At 36.2% G+C, this 21216-nt stretch overlaps 1 protein-coding gene across 2 annotated transcripts in view; it reads right to left on the bottom strand.

Annotated features, from left to right (window-relative positions):
- The window catches only part of NKAIN2 (sodium/potassium transporting ATPase interacting 2), a 525174-nt gene that overhangs the window by 75296 nt on the left and 428662 nt on the right, over positions 1-21216 (bottom strand). For both annotated transcript variants that reach the window (XM_059469307.1, XM_059469306.1), the window contains exon 4: positions 4639-4839. In XM_059469307.1, coding sequence (XP_059325290.1) covers positions 4639-4839 — 201 coding nt within the window. The remainder of the gene's footprint in view (positions 1-4638; positions 4840-21216) is intronic.

Here is a 21216-nt window from a genome sequence, read left to right on the forward strand (position 1 = left end):
TTTCCTTTCCATATGGGGGGGGCTTGTTTTATACTTCAAAGTTTAGTTCTTTTGGATGGGAACCACTGCTTTTTTTCCAATCATATCTCCTCAGCAATGTTGAGGGCCTTTAAGTGTTAGACTCTGAGTAACGTATTTGAGCATGGAGGTCTAAAACACAGGTAGATAGTTCAGTAAATATATTCTCGGAAAAGCACACTTTTATTGAGTAGTCCTATCTCTCCACCCAGGCATGAAAGTATTTATTGCCACCTGTGCTATGCAAATATTAAAGATTTTAAGACTATCCTATTCTAATTATTAATCCTTAAGAGAAGCAGGGAACATTAATGCTATTCTACTGTTCCAAGTGCTTAAATACATACACAGACCACCTTTCCATAATATTGGATTACCTGCAATGTTTAATGGAATTGTCCTGGCAGCATCTTTCTGAAATATTTAAGAACCACTGTTTGTATAGTACAGACAATAATTGGCATGAATTAAGCACCCAGGCCAGAGGTCTTATGGGAAGCCTGCAACAGAGCAGAGATTTTGATGCTGGCATCCTAACTTCATAGCTGTACTATTGCATCTTAATAGCACAGTTATGCTTCACGATGTTTTAAATCAATCTGACAGCATCAGGGCTTGAAAGGTATTGTGCTTGATGCAGACTTTGCAGAAATCCAAACAATATACATTTACTGTAAATACTATGGATGGGTAATTACAAATTACAGAGTTTGAAGCATGAAATAATAATTTTAATGATTGCATGAAGCATATACTCAAGCACAAATACAGGAAGGAACAAAAGAAATTCAGACTAATATATAGCACATAAAAGTCAGTGGACAGGATCACTTTGAAAATGGTCAATACTTTTATGTAAGAGTTTACTTATGGTTTTATTTATTTGGTATGTAAATTACCATCAATAATGCAGATGCAATACATAAGAAATGCCTTTCTTCCACTTGTTTTACTGGAATAATATTACACAGTTCATCTTTTCGAGGGCTATATAACTAAAACCCAAACTGGCTAAGGTGATGCCTTCACATTAGTCATATTCCCATAACTCAGGCACTTATCTCCACTAAAATCAATAGATTTTTGAGTGTGTGAGAAGTAAAAGATAAGCATACTAAATACTTTTAATCCTGTGTTGGCAAATAGATTTGTAATTCTGTTACACTTATCTCCAAGGCTGATCTCTAATTTGCATCTTTTCAGAGTTTTGATCTACAAATGGGTTTTAATTTGTTGACTTTTGCAAGAACAGACTTGTGGGAATGAGGGCAGGTCATGCATATCAAAGAGTAAAACAAAGACAAAAGGAGGATGCAGAGAATCTGAGCTCAATTTCTGTATGAAATGCAATTAACATTATAATTTCCTTGTACCACACAAAGACCTTCCTGTACTGGGTGTCTCGCATATTTAGGGGCTTTTTGAAAGATTCAAGAGATCTCTATCTAGGCAAATGGTACAGAGTCTTATGAAATGAACATGAAAAATTTAGGCATGCTTCTCTGTATCTCTTGTGCACTTGGAAAGAGGCACAGAGAGATTAAATGGTTTCAGAAGAATATTGTGATAGATCTGGAAGCAGAACCCTCTGACCTGAACTGCAGCTCAGGGCCTGAACTGAAAAGCCTTTCACCTTCTCTTAAAAGACAAGAGTTCAACGAACTGTGGAAATGAAGAAAATTGTACATAGGCTCTGAAGGTAGAATTAGACACTGATATGTGTGAGTGCTGAGAAACTGCCAGCTTATGAGAAACTTTCAGCTGTGTGACAAAAGGCTGGGATGCAAATGCTATTTACATGCAGAGCCAATGACCACCTTAAGCCCTGACACGACATGCCAAGATTACCAGTGGTGTATGACCTGCCCTGTGTCCCTCCCAAGCACTGCCCTCCCCATGGAGAAGTGGCAGCTATACCTCCTATTGTTTACAGCTAGGAAGTTTCAGTCAGACTCCACTCTGCAGACACCATACAGAATGCAGCTCAAATAGCTGCAAATCAAATCCCCATTAGTACCACTGACCTCATTCTTTACCTGGAATAATTCTCTCCAGAGATCAGTCATTTAAGTATATCTATCCTTGATAACCCAGTAGGCCTGAAAATGAAATAGCTTCTCTAATGCAGGCAACAAGAATCAATAGCCTTTAAACACACAAGGACACTTTATTGCCTGAAGCATATGAGTATATGAGTCATGCCATCACTAGACCAGTTCATTTTGGTAATTTGTAGACATAAGGACAGGCAGAGTTGTGGTCCTTGCAGAGCATATTGGATGGATCAGATGCTCAAGACTTGGGAGCTCTGTAAATGAGACTTCCCTGGGAGAGAAGTGCCTACTGGAGAGGATGTGAGCACAGGCTACATTAAGGGTTAGCTCTTTCCAACAAGAATATTCAATTAGTTGTGGCCAAAATTATGCAATTTTTTCTGCATTTATCAGCAAACCTTTAAATAGCTGTTGCTGTCAAAGTGTGATGAAGCTAAGATCTCACCTTAGATTCAACTATGATATTGATCAAGAATTGGGGAGGGCAGGAAATAAGGGAGTTATTCCACAGAAATACCGAATCACAGATTCACAGAATTGTTAGAGTAGGAAGGGACCTCTGGAAATTATTTAGTCCAACTCCACTGACAATGCAATTCCGTAGGAATTCCACAGACTGACACAAAGAAAAGAAAAGGGAAAAGGTATATATTAGAAGGGGGTCTTAGGTGATTTGGAAAGTCTGTACCTCTCAAGTACTTCAGCCAATAGGGAAAGATAGAGGGAAATATGGCAGGGAAATTAAGATAAAAAGGAGGTTGAGTCCTCTAGCAATTTGAGGGACCCCATGGGAAATGCCTATGACCTGTCCCTTTATTCAAATAAAGTAACAGGACTGTCTCCTATTTGGATATAAACCTCTGGTATTTGTGGATTCATTTTCCTGACACAAACAGTATCTTCTCCTCTTACTTTGTGTTATATGTCACTGAGCTTTACCAGTTAATTCCTCTGTTTCCCATTTAATCACATTTAATATGGGAGTGAATTTACACTAGCATTTCTAATAGGAAAAAATAGCCACAATGGGAAATGTGAAAGTGATGTCAACAGTAGTCGAGCACATGGTTTGTAAAATTGACCCATACATATGCTGTGCAGCCCTTTACCTGTGATAACCACATTTGGAGTAACATGAATGGGAATATAACACAGATGTAGTTAGCTACAGCTAGCAGATTACTAATGGCTGGTTATTTTGAACCATTACTCCAACTTGAAAAGAATGAGATTATCCAAAACCACAGCTCTATTTAAACACAGACACACAAAAAACCTTGTTGAATCAGGAACAGAACTGGGCTTGAACTATATATACCTCGAGTTTCTTGTTCACTGTTCATTAAATTAAAAAATAAAGGCAGAAAAAATAGTCTGGTTATCTGTTTTTGAAGGCTTGAGGGTAGGAGAGCTCTGCAGAGGAGAGGGCAGGCTGAATCAATGGGCCAAAGCCAATTATATGAAGTTCAGCAAGGCCAAGTGCCAGGTCCTGCACTTGGGTCACAACAACTGTAGGCACTGCCACAGGCTGGGGGCAGTGTGTCTGGAAAGCTGTCTGTTGGAAAAGGACCTGGGGGTGCTGGTCAACACTGACTCAACAGGAGCCAGCGTGTGCCCACGTGGCTAAGAAGGCCATTGGCATCCTGGTCTGGATGAAAGGAAATCAAGCTTGTACCAGGGAAACTTTATGTTGAATATTAAGAAAAAATTATTCACCAAAGGTTTGTTGAGCACTTGAACAGGCTGCCCAGGGCAATGGTGTAGTTGTCTTCCCTGGAGGTATTAAAATATGTGTAGATGAAACGCTTAAGTGCAGGCTTTAGTGTTGGCAGTCCTGTGTTAAGGGTTGGGCTTGATGATCTTAGGGGTCTTTTCCAGCCAAAATTATTCTATGAAGCTATAATTCCATGAGTCAAGTCTGAGTGATAAAAAATGCTGGGGGATAAATGGAAAAGTCACCCACTTTTTGGATAACTGTGAGCTCCATTATTTCCCCCAAGCAAACAGTTTTCATCCCTTATAAATTTTCTGCAGTGCAACAATGGATTCTTATACTCCTATAAAAGATTTAAGATCTTGGGTTTTGATTTTCACATAAGTGTAACTTTTTCAGGAGGGGAGGGGAGAGGAGGGAAAACCCCTCCCATTGTAGTCTAATGTCAGTTAATACAGTTGAAAACAAATTGATGAGTTTGAGTCCTGTGAACTGATCAGGGAATCTATTTTTACTGTTGGTTTGTCTTTTGTATTCAATTTCATATTTAATTTGGCTTTCACAACAATAGCTTTAACTTGCTATTATGTCAAAACTTATATATTAATATATTATAGTATCAGGAAAACAGAGTGTGCCATGTCAGTAGTTCTTAGTGCAGTAATAAATATGATGTTGGAAATTTTTGCATGCAGCTATCTTGAACTGGCTGAATGACAACTGAGTTTCATATGTAAACAAAGACCTAAAGCCAAGGTTTGTGAGTGAATGCCACAACCATCCACTATTCCAGTAAAGACAAGAAGAAATCCTGAAAAGGCGGTGGAATTGAAGTTATTTGTAAACACTTACTGCAAGGAAGATCTGAAGAGAGCTGTGAGCCACTTCTATGTACTGGTATTCAAGGAAACACCCCGAGACAGTGATGTAACGATGATCCTCCGGTGCCCAGTCTGGTGCTGGGGTTACTGAGGTCACGGTGCAGCCTGGCCCATTCTCCATCCACCAGGAACGGTGCATTGAGATGTTAAAGGTCAGAATGAGATCTGTTTCCTGCAGGAGAGCAAGAGAAGGATTAATGCGTGGGGATGGTAATCTGGTATCCAATGCCTCAGCAAGGGATTTCACAGCATGCATAAGGAAGCAAAGAGCTGCAATAAAACTGTGCTGGCACATGAAAGTTAGTGGAGCTTGCCTGCTGCAAGCAGAAGTGGCTGTACCTTGTCAGGCAGAAATGCTTTGGAGCAGAAAAATAATCCTGCAAGCCGGGATCTGTTCCTAGAGATCATGGCAGCCTAGACTACAGCACTCATTTCTACTGATTGCCCATTTTCCAGTGGATACCATAAGGATTGATGGCCCATGTTTTGTTGGTCTGACGTACCAAACTATACAAAAATCCCCTAGAATCAAAACTTTGTACAATTTAATATACACACATCATCTGCAAGGAGTTTTTTCTCATGGACCCAGCGAAGGAGACCTATGGTAGCTCTGCTAAAATATTGGAGAAGATTGAAGAATCCTGTGCATTTGCTTTCAGGCAAATCTCTTTACAATGCCTCTCTCTGATTTCTAATTTCCTAGGATTCTGTAAGGAAAGAGTGAGTGTTGCCTTGTCTAAAGACTACTGGGCAAGGTAAAAAGGAGGGGCAGAGGTGTATAACCTTTGACTCCCATACAGCTTGGGTGATGGAGTAACTAGTCAGCCATGCCTTCCATTAGGATTGCATTTATAAATGGTTCATAAAGGATTAATAAATTATTAATGCACATCATAAACAATACTACGGATATTACTTTCATAAATTATATGTGGTTGCACATTACTTGATAGTGTTACACATAGCTATAACAAAACTATGGACTCTGTGGATTCTGTAATAGCCTACAGTGTTTACTAACATTTTATAAATAATTTATGACTGTAACCTCATTGTAAAGTGTGACTATCTAGTCTGTGTGCACATGTGCTCAGTCATGCAAAAAAAAATTGCTTTTAAGTAATGTCTTTGCAGAGCCAAACTCTCCCCACACCTAACCTACATTTTTTCCAGCCTGTTAATGTCATTAATAATTAAGATTCTCATAAAGATTTTAAAATGCAACTATTTAATTAGGCTTACCGTGCCAAAAATAATAGAATGCTATTCTGTAGCAGATAAGTTGTATTCACATTTCTCTCCCTTCAAAAGAGCCATTTTTTCAGTCTCACTTATTTCACCTTTTAGCACTAACTTATGAAGAGGTAACTCCATCCAGAGAGGTTTTGGATAACATCACATGTCAATTGATCTGTGATTGCACTTGACACTGCAGTGTAGCTTAATTTGTCTTCTCTGATTTACAGTTTGTACCAAAAGTATGATTTAAAAAAAAAAAAAAATAATCACTACCCTGCATAAGCAGACACAGCTTTTAGATGGCAGGAAGGACCTAAATATGTTTGCAATGAATAATTACCCTTCATTCCCACAACAGTCCAATCCAGCAAATAATGAGCTGTATGACAAAATTTAAAATACTTCATACGAATTTAATTGTACAACTAACTTAAAGCATTTTTTAGTTTCGATCAAAACTACAGAAAACATTTCTATAAACAATGCAAATTGTGCCCAAATATATATATTGATATATGGCTATATGGCTTCACCCCCAAAAACCATCTCTTTTCTCTGGATCCTTCCCTACTAATGCCATAGACACTGGAAAGTGTCTGCCATGTGTTTCTTGGAAATGGGAATTTTTACCTTTCACCCAAGCCAAAAGATTAATTTTCTTTCTGAAGGCTGCTACATCCCCTCAAGTAGAACACTGGTCTTCTCACTTGGTGTAAGAAGTTGTAGAATGGACATCTTTGGAGTAACTTTGCTTAAAGTAATAGATTTATTCCTAAATGACTGAAACTGGAATTCATCATGTTATTGTCAAGAGAAAAATTCAGCCATTCTAGTTACCATGGAAAATTTGAAACCTCTAGTCTCTTATTGGAGATGCAGCACAAATGAATAGGACTCATTGTCTATTTCTATTTTAGCATTTGCAATACCTTGAGAAGAATCATTATGGACTAAATATATTTTACAAAGTGCAGACTAGGAATGAAAAATGTATTCCTTGAAAAAGAAAGGGATAAACTGGCGTGCAGGAACTGAGTATGTTATGCATCTGCCAGATGAAGTGAAAATGGATCAAAACTGGGCTCTGTGTGTAGAATATCTTTTCTCTAGGGGTAGCTATTTTTGCTTACCACAGATTCAATAATAAAAAAAAATTATTAGTTAAAGCATAACTAAATTTCCAAGTTACATGGGAAATATAATTACACATTAAAATATTTAAGATTACATATGTAAATAGAAACTTCACAAAATCTAGCTTTTTCCCATCCCTGAATTTATCCTCAGATGATTTTTTGAAATACTTACACTATTCCTTTTCATTCAAATAATCTTTTGGAAGTTAAGTAATACTCATACTCATATTCATACTCATACTCATACTCATACTCATACTCATACTCATACTCATACTCATACTCATACTCATATTCATAAATACTACTAATAATATTTCTACTGCAAGTCACAGCTTCAAATCTTAAAGAACTTTGAATCATGTTATTGAGAAGGCTTTTGAAAAGCAGTTGTTACTTTTGTTATGTACTGAGTCTGTTAAGAATAAAGGTAAACTTCAGAAAGCAAACCAATAAAACATGAAATCTGGTTGTGTAAGATTAGACACCATTCATGTCTCAGGTCCAGCTTGGATGGATTAAGAATGGCAATGAAATAAAATCTTGAGAAGTCAACATGTAAGGCAGACCTTGCAAATTCCTATCCCCAAAATATCTGGGATCAGAATAAGCATAGAAGGAGCCTATTAACTACAAAGCTGCTGCACAGCTAAATCGCAGGTATAAATTGTTACGTTATGCTTTGAACTTGCCTATAACCTTCAAGACATGTCCCTTTCATGCAACCATATTAGCAGAGCAGTTCCTGTTGCTCAGTAGTAAATGTCACCCAGCTTATGAAAAAGTTTCCCTTAGTAAGAAAACACTTAAGGAATTGAATCCCCTTTTAGAACTGTGGAATCCAAGAAGGGGATGATGTATCTATCATTAACATCTCTTCTACTGACAGCATTTAGAACTATTTTTGGACAAACTCTGCTTGCTATTTACTTTGTTCACTGTTTGAATACAGCTTTAGTGGACATAGACAAAGTCTACAATGGAAGCTGGGGATTTATTATGCACTCTAGTGTATTTGCCGTGTTTCCTTTCCAACATCTGTGGCTCCAACTTTGTTCAGGGAAATGCAGAGAAATGGTCTGATAAGCCTTGAAACTATGAAAACGAACAAGAATTGTTGATACACGTTGGGCAAGCCAAAATGTTGTTGTTCAAAGTCTGTATGTCAAGGAAGATTTCATTATCCTAAATTCAACAAACAGCTGCTTCCTTTGTGGACACAGAAATACATCTGTAAGGGCTTTATTGCTGATCACTGTGCTGCTTTTGTAAATTCTGCTGGTATTTGTAAAGCTTTTTAGTGAAAATTGGTGCATTAAAGTAGATTTTTATACTCATCAAGAAAAAAGCCCAAAGGAAAACATTTTGTAGGACGTCTTTGCTGACATTCTGGAGATGTAATGATAGTTGTAGTGGTCAGGAAAAGTACTGCTAGATTAGACAAATCTTGAAGTTTGGAGGTCTCAGAGACTCAGATTTCTGAGATTGAGACATGAGACATCTTCAAATTGCATCTGTAATTTTATTTCAGCTTAGCTGGTAAAATCTGAGCTCTGATGGTTGTGTGCCTATGTTTAATACAGTAGATGGCAACATTTTCGGGGGTCAACTGCACAGTGCATAGCATTTTCTGGCTGAGGAGAGCTGATAACAGAACATGGCAACATAAAGCTTTGTAAAAGCTGCCCGAAAAAGAATAAAAGCTTCTTTGTAATCAGACACAGCAGGAGGAGAGCAGTGCTTAAAAGGAAGACATCTCTTTGTGTATTGTATTAGTACTAGCACATATTAGTAAGTGTGCCGTCTCTTTGCAGAAATCACAATATATTCCTATTTCAATGATTTTTGTTGGTTGCACCTCAGAGAAGCTAATTCCAAACAGTGCCATGAGAGAAAAGAGGCAGGAGTGGTTCAGGGTGATTCTCCTTGAAAGTCCAGGAGATCTCCCCGACTCGGGGAAGTTGAATTGTACTGATTTCAATGGTAGTGGCTTGCTGTGTCATGGGAAATGATTTCCTCTATTTTTCTAATTAGGAATTGCTGAAATCTGTGCAAACCTGCCAAGCTTCTGTACATCTTTTGTCGAATACAACCGTGTAACCACTTGTTCCATTTATCAAACTCAAACTAGCAGGAACAGACTGCTTGGAGAGTGAACAATCACACAGGGTTTCAGTGATAAAAGATCAGGGTCTGAAAGCATTTGTAGTTCTGGATGCCTAGGATGCACCAAGGCTTCTACAGGCTTTTTTTTCTTCTGTTATCTCACTTTTCCACTAAAACTAACTCCCACCAGGCAGTACCATTTTCTCATGCAAGCAGACTTTTTCCTGTCTAAAGAAAAACTTTCCTCACTGAAGAACCAAAATAGAGCTTGTCAGCTGTGTGGTTTGTTTTCTTTTTTTCCTTTTAAATGCAAAGTTTATATATAGAAAATAATTATTATCTAAATCTGTAGGGAAAATGGATATTTAAAGATTATTTTTTCTATTTCGTTGCATCTGATTTGGGTGTTTTCCTCCCTAATTTTTGTATATATGTGATGTTTTCCCTTTAATTTGATTTTTTTTTCAGTAACCTGGAATTCCCTTCTTTAATTTCCTCTTGTAAAACCATTTTTTTACTAGTATAATGGAAAATTGTTTACAGAATCTGATGTACCTATGTCATTAATCAGATAAGGTTTAACCAGTTTGAATATACCTGACTGATATACTTCTGAAGCTCATCAATGAAAAATGGCAAAAATTGCCCCCCTGATAGCTTTTCTCAGTATTCTGTTTCTCAGTTAAAAATGCTACAAATGTATTTTAAGTGACTTCCGGTGTGCCAACCTACTTCCCAAGGATTTAATTATAAAGTTCCCAGTATGAAGGAGATGACTCAGATGTCCTGATTTTCTTCTCTAAAATGAAACTAGAATATTATATTATAAAATACTATAAATAATCCTCAAAAAGCATATGCACTGCTATACAGAGCTTGACATCGTCAATTATTATTCTGTTGTATAATACATGTCAATTATCTTCTGAAATTAATAAAGCTACAATTAATGTTATATTAATTTAGATCTCTATATTTTTCTAGTAGTTTAATATGTACATTGAAAAATCTAAAAAAATTTAATCTGCTCTGTTTCTACTCATTTAAAAAAGACAAACCACCTGCTAGGCTCCAGAATATTAATTTAATTAGATCAGTGGTATCAAGACTTTTTATTAACATCATTCTTCAAAAAATTTATATCCATTTAGTTCTTCAATTAAAATACAATGAAAAAGGAAGTAGAAAGTTCAGTTTATATTGCTAGGTTAACATGATTATTCCGCTCCATGAATATTACTCTTTCATGAATTTTTTTTCGTATTTAAACTGAATATTTTTAGAATGTTCTGGACTAAGATCCATTGATTTTTTTTCCTTGTGCAGAACATGCAAATTTAGCCCTTCACAGCAGCCCAATGTCATTTATCACGAGGACTAGGAAGTTGCAGTCAAATATAAATTTTAATTTAGTTATTATACATATTTACTGAAGATCCTGAGAAGCATTATTTTTGTAATTTCTTGGAAAATTATTTTGTGGAGGATGTAAGCTTGTGCAGTGATAAAATACACTGAAATGGAAAGCTAACTATAGGCATTCACATCTCACAGTAGTAGCTAACTCTTTCGAATCTTATTTGTCACACTGTGCAGTAATCAAGGATATAATTCTGGAATTGAGAAATTTTGTTTTAAGGAAATTGAGTTAAATATAATACATTGTTTTTACAAATTGCAATTCTCTGACAAAGACATCTCATACCCAAGCCCGGATAATGTGAGTGTACAGGGGACAGTTTTCCAGGTGATCTACATGGTACTGTCCTTGGGATTACCAGATCTCATCTGTGTCCCATGAAACAAAACTGGCACAGAATTTTATGTTTGAACTAAAATCAGAATGGTTCTGGGTCTCTTTCAGAAGTGAAGTGAATGTTCTGATAGGTTTAAACCCTGGTTATTAACACTGAGCTGAAAATGAATGATTTTACCACTTTCACAATATATTAGTATCAGTTTTTTAAAAGTAAGGCATAATGCTTCTAAAAATGCTCAGTTCATTATTCTGTTGGGACTGTTTTTCCCCCCCCCCTCTTTGTTTTTAAACAGTAAAGGAAGTATGTCTCTCTCTTGGTTTACCCAGGCAAATACACAGATCAATAGTGCTTAGAATTTTCAGACACAAATATCCATAATCTCTTAATTCTAAATAAAACCCCTCTAAGCACAAGTGTTGCCTATAAAAGACAAAAACTTTCCAAACAATATTAAGAGTGATAATGTGAAAAGCAGATCTTCAATGCAAGATTTCAGGTGCACAAGTATGGCTCTGCACATGCATACATTTGATTTAATACAAATTTTATAAGGTTAATTAGTGCATCCAATAACAGAGTAGTTGCCCCAGCAACCCACCCTTGAGTCTGTCCCTTGGAGTGGTTCCAGGGGCTTTTTTGCCCTATTTCTTGCTATGTCTTCTGAGTTCTAGTGCAAAACAGAGTGTTCTTGTTAGAATTTGTCTTCTTGAGAATAAGATTAAACAGAATTTCAGGAATGCCTTAGAAAGGGTGAGCTTATTGTTCTAGATGTGAGAGAAAGGGCAGGAAAAGTACTGCAAGCTATATAACCATGTATTAACAGTCTACAAAGCTATTAAGTATATGAAAAAATATATAAAAAGCAAAAGTCTTTAGGAATTGCAAGGACATCTTATACTTGAATTGCATCCAAAAGACTATGCAAAGCTTCCACTGAGCTGGAATCACCATTCTGAAGGCTGAATAAAGAAAGGTCTAAGCCTTGATTAAAATTGCAGCATGAAATTAATATCTTTAAAATTCTTTTATTTTTTAGAATAAATGGTTTACCAAGTTACCAAACCATCCCCGAAATACTTTGCTTGATCATCTCTGTCCACAGAAAAAATTTTAGTATGGCCCAACGTTTAGTAGGGAAGGATGCAGAAGTGTATGATGTAGAACTTAAACATCAGAAAATTGATAGAATGTATGCAGAAAGACATTCCAGATGATGCAGTTTGTTCAGTGTTCCCTGGTGTTGGTTATTATTTAGTGCTAGGTACTGTAGAACAAAATGCATGTGTGCAGTGATAAATTTATGTTTTCTGTTTCCTATTTTTTAAAATTATCTTTTAAAATGTAAATAATTATCTAGTCGTGTGTGCAGAAAACAGTAAGAAGACTTTGGATAGAGCTCTAAAACCACAAAAATGGTGTTGCTATCCCAAAAATGTTATTGCTATACCAAAAGCAGTGTTAGGAAACCTGGAATTATTGTAACACAGGTGGGGTTCATGAAGTACCAGGCTGAGGAGAAATACGTGTGCTCTAAAGCTCAAACATTTCTAGTCAGTGGTGATTTTATAAGCATTACGAACTCAGAGTGATTAAAATGAAGCCAAAATAAGTCAGAAAAGTTCTAAAAAAGAATGTGGAGTAATCTTTCTCAGTTCGATTCATATCTATTCCAAAACTAGTATTTTCTAAAGGATTTACTTCTGTGGGGAGGTTGCAACGAGATAAAGCATCAATTTAAAAAGCATAGCTTGTTCTCACAACCCATTTGCATTCTCAGTGGAAAATAAAATATCCAGATTTAAATGGTTTGAATTCCTCTGAAGTCAGTAGAAAGGACCCAGCTGTAACAGAGTGGTAAATATTCCTGAAGGGCTCTGGAAAGCTTGTTTTGAAACCTAGATGCTGAGCAGCACAGAGTGATTAGCAGGAAGCACAGAAGGAGCAGTGTGGGCTCTCTCCACATGGCCCTTGGGTGCTGTTCAAGAAATGATGTGGAATAACTGCACAGCACCAACTACTTCAGGCTCTTTCACTATAACTTATTCCACCACTGACCAGGCTGACAGATGTCATCACCCACAGTATTAGATTCAGATCTGAAGCTGTGCAACATTCACGTACCTCGCAAACTTGGGCCAGTAAAAGAAAAGTCAGATCTCTGCAGAAACACTGATGCATGCCCAGGATGATGTGCACAAAGCCTGCATCTAACAGTCTCTACTGCAATACTGCTGAATATCTAAGGTTTCTGACCATTAGTTTAGCACATTTTACTCCTCAGTACAACTCACCAATTTTAAGGAATTGCACAGCTACAATCCATCACATGACATGGAAAAACCTGTGCCACAGTTTTCAGTGCTTTCCATGCATGGCAAGAGCTCCTTTTGCCCAAGCTATACCTACTCTATAGACTTTAAAAAACCACTTTCAGCTCCTTTCTGAAAGATCCTATTTGATTTTTTAAATGAAAAGATATCTGTCACAGGAACATGCTACATGGCTCTGATAAACTTCAGTTCATAAAGTGTTTATTCATGTCCTTGTAGGTGATGATGGTTATTATTAGAATACCTAAGGCTATATCAAATTTGATAAATCAACCTCTTTTCAATTTACATGAACTAATTAATTTAGCAGTAGGTGAAATTGCTCTCTGTTTTTGTGGTGTGATATCATGTCACTCAATATGGACCACAGATTAGTTTTATTAAAACTAATTTAACTATCCAATACTGTCATTTAAGCACAGAAATAAGAAGATCTAAATTATCTTGAACACAGAGAGAATTATGGATGTTTCATACATTGGCTGCTTCCTGTGTTTGAAAATGATTTTAACTAATTTTAAGAAACAATGTAGACAATTGCTTCTGTCCTGAAGCTGATAATTATTTTCAGGGTTTTTGTTGTTGTTGAGGATTTTTTTGTTTTGTTATTAATCTGTGTGCTAGAAAAAGTTTTGAATAATGAGACTACTATGATGAAATCCATTTTTAGCTAGTTTTTGCTTTCAAAATGAAAAGACCAAGAAAACGAACTACACTGTGGAAAATGTGTTTCAGCATTTTCATTGTAAAATGTTACAGTTTTCCAAACTTGAGGCGCTTAGGCTGCATTTGCAAACTGGATAATGTTAGCAGTCCCACATACCCAGTGGAGGGGATATGGTTCAAATCCTTGAATCAGAAATTAAAAATAATTCATAAACTTCTATTCTGACATCAAAAGTCTCCCGGAAACAGAAGAAAATAAAATTAATCACCTACATTAATAAACAAACTATAATCTCCAACAAGCTGATGTTAGCAAAACTTTTCAGGTGGGTGTCCTTTCCTCTAGTGACCTGCTGCTATGACATGACAATTCCACCACTGCAGTAAACCACAGCCTCCCAAGGACAATTCAAAGCCATTTAAAATGACTCAGTGCATAACTCTGGATAAATGTATGGGTTTTATTACATTTTCAAAAGCACCCCCTGAGGAATAATCTTATGATGCCATGCTAGATATTTTTGCTAGTATGCAGGAAAGCATCTCATGTACTGCAAAAGAAACTGCAGCAATTTAAGCCAGTTAAGTACTAATCCACAGATGGACAGCATGTCTCTCTTTTGCCTGTTTTCTGTGAGGCATGTAATGCTGCTAAAGCCTAAGAGGACTACCTGCATATATTAGAATATATGTGTTCTTACATATAATGCAAGAACACCTAAATTAAGATGGCTAATCACCTCAATAAAAAGATCCATTATTTTGCTAATCTTATACTTAGCACCAATTTGCACACTGTATATAACAATATATATATAGTATATATAAGATGTAGAAAAAATAAGCAGATTAAGTGTGTGGGGCTACAGTTTTGAACTGATGGTGTTATTAGGTGGTAAAAAAAGTAGTTTTCCAAGTATCACACACTTTCTTTCTACTCTTTACATCTGCTTTTGTTTCCCATAATTTAAGACTCTTTTCTCTTAGATTCAAATATTTTCATGATACTTTGTAGAAGATATAGAAGATAGTGAGTAGAAGATATGTTATTTAATGACATAGCAAATGCTGTTTGGTCTTGTATTTTCCAGGATGGTCTTGCAGAAACTTTATTTTTAAGAGAGAAATTTAAATTTATATAAAGAGAAATTATATGGACTGATTAAAATCTAATTAAACTGCTTTTTGCTTCACATGTTAAACAAAGGTATAAGATAAGAGATATTTCAGATAAGAAATATTTTAGAAAAGACAACACAGCAAACCCTGTTAATTGAAGAGTAGGATCTAGTACCTGGCAGGCATCCTTAAATATTAATTCCTAGATCAGCTATGTTTTAATGACAGTTCACTGAGTGTTCATGTCAGCTGTCAGCTGCACTGTTACTGAAGTTATGTTCGGATGCTTTGCTAATGTTTGGATGCTTTGCACCCTCTCCCAGGGCTGTGGAAAAGGGAAGATTGGCTTTTAGTTAACATAACATTGAGTGCCCAGGAGTGTTTGAATAACTGTGAGGGGTCTCTGCTCTCAGACAGGACCATCAGTAGTTTGCTCAATTTTCAGAGAGAATGGAGCTTTCTCTGCGTCTGAACACTGACTGGCAGGGGAGCAGCTCTGCAGAAAGAAACCTGGGAGTGCTGGTGAGTACAAACTTCTGGGCTGTGCTGTGGCAATGTCACCAGCAGGCTGAGGAATGTGGTTCTTCATCTCTGCTCAGCACTGGTGAGAAAACACCTGGAGGGCTGGTCCAGTTCTGGGCTTCCCAGTATGAGAGAGACATACACAGAGTGGAACCAGTCCAGCAAAGGCTTCTAAGCTGGTTATGGACTAGAGCACAGGACATTTGAGGAGAGGGGGAAGGAGTGAGGCCAGTTCAGGATTTATAGCTGAAGGCTTGTGAGGATGCTACTCCTGCCCATAACCACTGAAAGGGAGAGTTTAGGGAAGGCAGAGGTAGCCTCCTCTCACAGGTCCACAGCAGAAGGACAGCAGACAACAAACATGAGCTGGAACACAGAAAATTCTAATTATTTTTAAATATTTTTTTAAACCATGAGAATTGCCAAAGGCTAGAATGAGTGCCCAGAAATGAGGTAAAAGCTTTGTCCTTGTCAATATCCAAAATATGACCAAAAAAGCACCTGAACAATGTCATTTAATTAGCCCTCCTTTGAGAAGAGGTTGACTTTCCAACCTAAATAATTTTGTGATTCAATGTCTCTTTCCTTGAAGGTTTTAGAAGGGTTTTTGCAGTTCTTCAAAAAACAAATAAAAACTCAGGCAATCAATGCATCAACCAACCAACCAAATCAACAAAAATTCCCAACCCCCCTGGTTATAGAATGGATTGTTTCCCTGAAGCATGAATATCTATGGGGTATCTCTAAAAATCCTACTGTAACATGCTGGGGACCATGGTAGTAGTGAAAGCACAGTATTTGGGAATAAAAAATGTAAGCATGCAAAAATTCAGGAAGTTTATTTCAAGGTATTTTCTCTCTCTTGCCTCCATTCCTTTTGAATCATATCACAGTTCTTCGGGGTTCATATTTTACTTGCAAGCATTTCCTACTGGCTAGCTAAAATTTACTATAGAAAATTTCTTCAATATCCAGCTCTGTACTCAAAGACCCTCCAACTTCCAGCTAGGATTAAGATGAAACACTGGGAGCAATGACCTTTAATGAGCACAGATTGAGAGGAGTACCTAAAACAGAGCTCTATCTCTGTAGACCAAATCAGTGATTGAAAACTTTATTTAAGAAACTGATGGGGAGTCGATTTACCATTCTAACTGTAGTGTCTGTGTCAGTTTTCTAAATTGAGTTTTGAGGAGCTGATTTAGCCCAGGGAAATGGAGAAATCTGGTTGAAGCATCTCTTGGGGCTGCTTATACTAAATTTTTTGTTTGTGTTTAGTGCTAATGCAGAATTAGATGAACTCCACTGCCAAGATGTTAGAAGATCAATGCTTTTATTACTTGGAATTGGAAAGTTGGTACAATAGAACAGTCACAGGGAGAAGAGTGATACAAAGGGCTGTTTGATTTCCTGGTGCTTACGAATATTGAAAAATGCTGTGAATTCAAAGAAGCAGAGCTCATTTTTTTTAGTCAAGGAAGAAACATATCATATCTGATTTATTAAATTTAGACTGGGTAAAAATATTTTCAAAGAGCTGTATATCTGCCCAATGGAAAAATATATAAAATTCAATAAATAATTCATTTTTTCAGAATCTATAGAATCACTTCACTGTGAAATGCCAGTAATACGGAACATGTGCTTTGTCTTTTTCTTTGGAGTAAAACTCTCATAAAATAACTATGAGAGGTGTCTTTTGTTTACACAAAGACACATAATTTTTACATCAACATTACTGACTTTTTCTTTCCTGAAGAAAAGCATTGGAAGTATTAATGCTTGTCTGAATTCCCAGGATTACAGCAGTTTTCTACCATGTGTGTTAGTGCAATTCTGACTTCACTGGGAGTTGAATTTGCCCAGAGAATGCAGCAGTAAAGCTCTATATGCTTCCAATCTAAAATAAATGCTTTAATTTAATCTGAAAGGTGAATCTATAAAGTATTATTACATTAAAGGCATGCATCTCTTAAATCAAAAAGAAAGAGCCTAATATAAAAAACAAATGGCAGAGTAAAGAATGAAAATAAAAATTACATGCTAAAGTCCACAAAGGTTAGAAAATGACAAACTCCTTGGTTCTGCCTTGGTGCACCTCAGCACTACAATAGAGTATTAAATACATACAATTTTTTATTGCCTGGGCTGAGCACACAGCATCCTGTAAAACTTCATCATTAAGCCCTCATGTATTTTTTAGTTGTTTAACCTGCAGAGACTAACAGCTTAATCCAAGATAACCTCAGAATTTATAAATTTTTTTTTGTACTGGAAATAATTCTATTAAATTAATGGAACTTTCACAGAATGTGAGATTAAATTTGTTAAACTGAGACCAGATATTCAGATAAGCATTTCCCAAGGCATTACTGTCATTTTATATATATTTGAACCCATTAATATACCTCTTCTTACAGATGGTGATATGGGTATTTTTTCATTCTGGGTATGGCATTCCTTCTGATTTTGATAAATATGCTGTGATTCCTTAGCATACTGAAGTGAATGTCATATGAGACTAACAATTCAAACAATTCAATAATGGCAAAACAATTTTTATTCTGACTTACCCATTAGATATTCTGCAAAAAAAGGGGAAACTATGTCCAGAAGGAAACTTCAGTAGTTAACAGTCATATTGGAAAGAAATATGAAATTATGCTATACTGTGATCTGTTCTTGGCCCAATGATGATATATTTTAATTAATTATGTGAATGACTGAAAAGAGGAAAGGCTTGTTACTATATGATACTGAGAGACTGCAAGAACATTTGAGGAAAGGACTGGCATTCAAAATCATCTTGAGAAACTTTAGATTTTTCCTGTAAAGTGCTACTCAGCAAGGACAAGTTGAAAAGTACATTTGTGTTGAAATGACTAAACATACAAAGACAGTATGGGTAACAAAATTCTGGATGTCAGTCTCTTACAAGGAAGGGGAAAATTATCACAGCACAAACTCTCCCTAGTATTGGCAGGGTTTCAACTCAAAGAACTTCAAGAAAAACTGTGGACTAGAATGAGCAGTTTTTTGAAAACAAGACCTGGGAAGAAAGATTGGAGGAATTGGGGTTTCCTGGCTCAGAAGCCTGGGAGCATGCCTGGCTGTTGGAATGGAGTGAGTAATCTCTTTCCCCGCCTGTAATGGGGGTACATCGTCACTGGCCCAGGAACTCGACTGCGTGGCAAAGACATTGCAAAGAAAATACAAATTAGATCTTGGGGGAGAAAGTTTCTGAAGCCAAGGGAGAGGAAAAGAGAGACCTGAGACTGGAGAGACCTGACTTGGGAATTTGTCTGATATACTGTTACTGGCTTTTAAGAACAAAATAGACTAAGTTCGATCATGTATTCATGCATATTCAGGCTGATGACATGTACTAATTGACCTACTGAGCCATTCATCAGCGTGAATCTATGATTCTAATAACCCAAAACATGGTTCTGGGAATACATAATATTTATAAATATGCAACACTTATCACCACTCATCCCACTGAGATTTGATATATTTAATGTAATAATTGGAAGTACCCAACATGTAATGCATAAACATAACTGAATTTAAATATAAGACTTTTCCCTGGAGCTTTCTAAGAGATATGAGCAGTTTTAATGCAAGAAAAGGAACCTTGTTTATAGAAGTAATTTTAAGGGAATAACTATAAAAATTGTCTTCTTTCTTAGGTTCCCAGCTTTTGATAAGCTACAGTACAATACAATATTGCACAGTCCATGCAGTGGCACTCTTGAAACAGAATATGATCTGTAAAAGCTGGAATGCATTTCCCTAGCTTTGGCTGTCTACTTCTGAGCTAGTTGCCTATGGAGCAAAGGAGCAGAAAAAGCATTATGAGGGTATGAGTAATCTCAAAAGGTGTGGAGGTTTTCTTCAGCATGGGGTGAATCATGCCTTACAGCCCTTTGGCTTTAGAGCAGCTCAAGATACTAATCCAAAGGAACATATCTGCATTCATTTCAACTCCATGTACTTAAGAAGTAAAACCAGAAGTATGGCTATTTTGGAGTAAAAAGAAATCAGATTAAAAACAAATAATTATATATGTGTGTGTGAGTATATATATATATATATATATATATATATATATATATATATATATATATACATATATATAAAATCTGTTAGCCAGATGCATGTTTTCTGTAGATACATGTGCTAAAAAGGCACTTCAACTAGAAATATGTGGTATTACAGCAAATATTTGATAAGCTGGAAATTCCCTCATGAATAATAAAAAAACTTTTTTTAGTTAAATATATAATGTGGCATTTCCTTTGGAAGAATACTGAAGTTCTGCTTGAAAATTAAGAAGATTGTTCACTTTGACACTTACGTATGATTCCAAAACTCCGGAAGGTTTTTGGGAACTTAACCTTAAATGGCTGTGAACTCATGCAGCATGAAAAATTTGAGGACTCTGAGACAAAGTTCTAGTATTTCTGCAATACTAGAAAATTCATTTCTGAATTAATCAACTAAATAGTTGATTTATGGGTGTCTGTGAGCTCCAGGAACTGTGGCAGTGCTGCAGGCAGTTCCTAGGATTCTGTCATCAGTTTGCCATGAATGTACTGCTTTGGATCCAATATCTAAACTTCAAAACTTCCCCATTGGAACACCCCAAAAAAGGAAGGAAGACAAGAAATACTGGAAAGAAGACAAGAGATACTGTGTGTGTAATAATATCAAAGCATTCTATGGAACTTTTGTTTGGCACCACAGAGTTCATAAATGGAAGCCAAAAAGCCAAAAAAAAAAAAAATTAGCTACCTTTTACCTAATTTTTTAAGGAGGAATTTGTTTGCAAACTGAAAGTACAGACTGGACAAAAGGAGACAATATGGAAATTTAGTGCACTTGATTTTTGTTGGGTTTTCTTTTTTGACAAAATTATCTTGAACATAAATGTTAAATTGCCACAGAGAAAGTGAAGTCATGAATTATCTGTTATTAAAAGTCTCAGGAATAGAAAAAGGTAACACAAATGAAAAGCTGGGATCAGAAATAGCTTGCAGTATCATGGAGCATATTTGGTTCATGCATTATTCAGAATATTAAAATATGATGTCACTTGATTTTGGATCTTTAAATTAAAAAAATAAAATGATCTACAAATAAAATGGCCCTTGATGCAGTATAGATTTTGCAAAGGTGAGCTAACCTGTAATTAATTTAGTCTGTGCTAAGTAAGACAGGCAACCACATGTAGAAGTTCAGCTTTCTTTGTACAAACCTGAAAGTTATTTTCCTATTTTCAAATTTCAGATGAAAATTTCCAAATCCTCCTGATTTCCTACTTGGTATTAGTTCACTTTTTATCTGCTGTCACACCACTTGTTTCCTTTATTTTGAATAATTCCAATTTCAAATTCCTTCACTACCATCTGTCATTACCAGCCTCTATTCGTGTAACATACCAATGATTGCATGAGATCCAGTGGTTCTTGATCCCTGCACAGAATTAATATGCTTTTGAAACATCAGCTATTTCTCAGTTCAAATCAGATATTAATCATTAGACTCACATGCAATATGTCCCCCTGACAACAAGCAGATTAAAGTTTATGATTCCTGTTCTGTGAGCAAGTGTCATGTTCTGTTCAATAATGCAACTCTCTAAATTGGTCTTTAGAGGCAGTGT

This window comes from Ammospiza nelsoni, chromosome 3 (assembly GCF_027579445.1).
Source record: "Ammospiza nelsoni isolate bAmmNel1 chromosome 3, bAmmNel1.pri, whole genome shotgun sequence".
Classification (NCBI taxonomy): Eukaryota; Metazoa; Chordata; class Aves; order Passeriformes; family Passerellidae; genus Ammospiza; species Ammospiza nelsoni.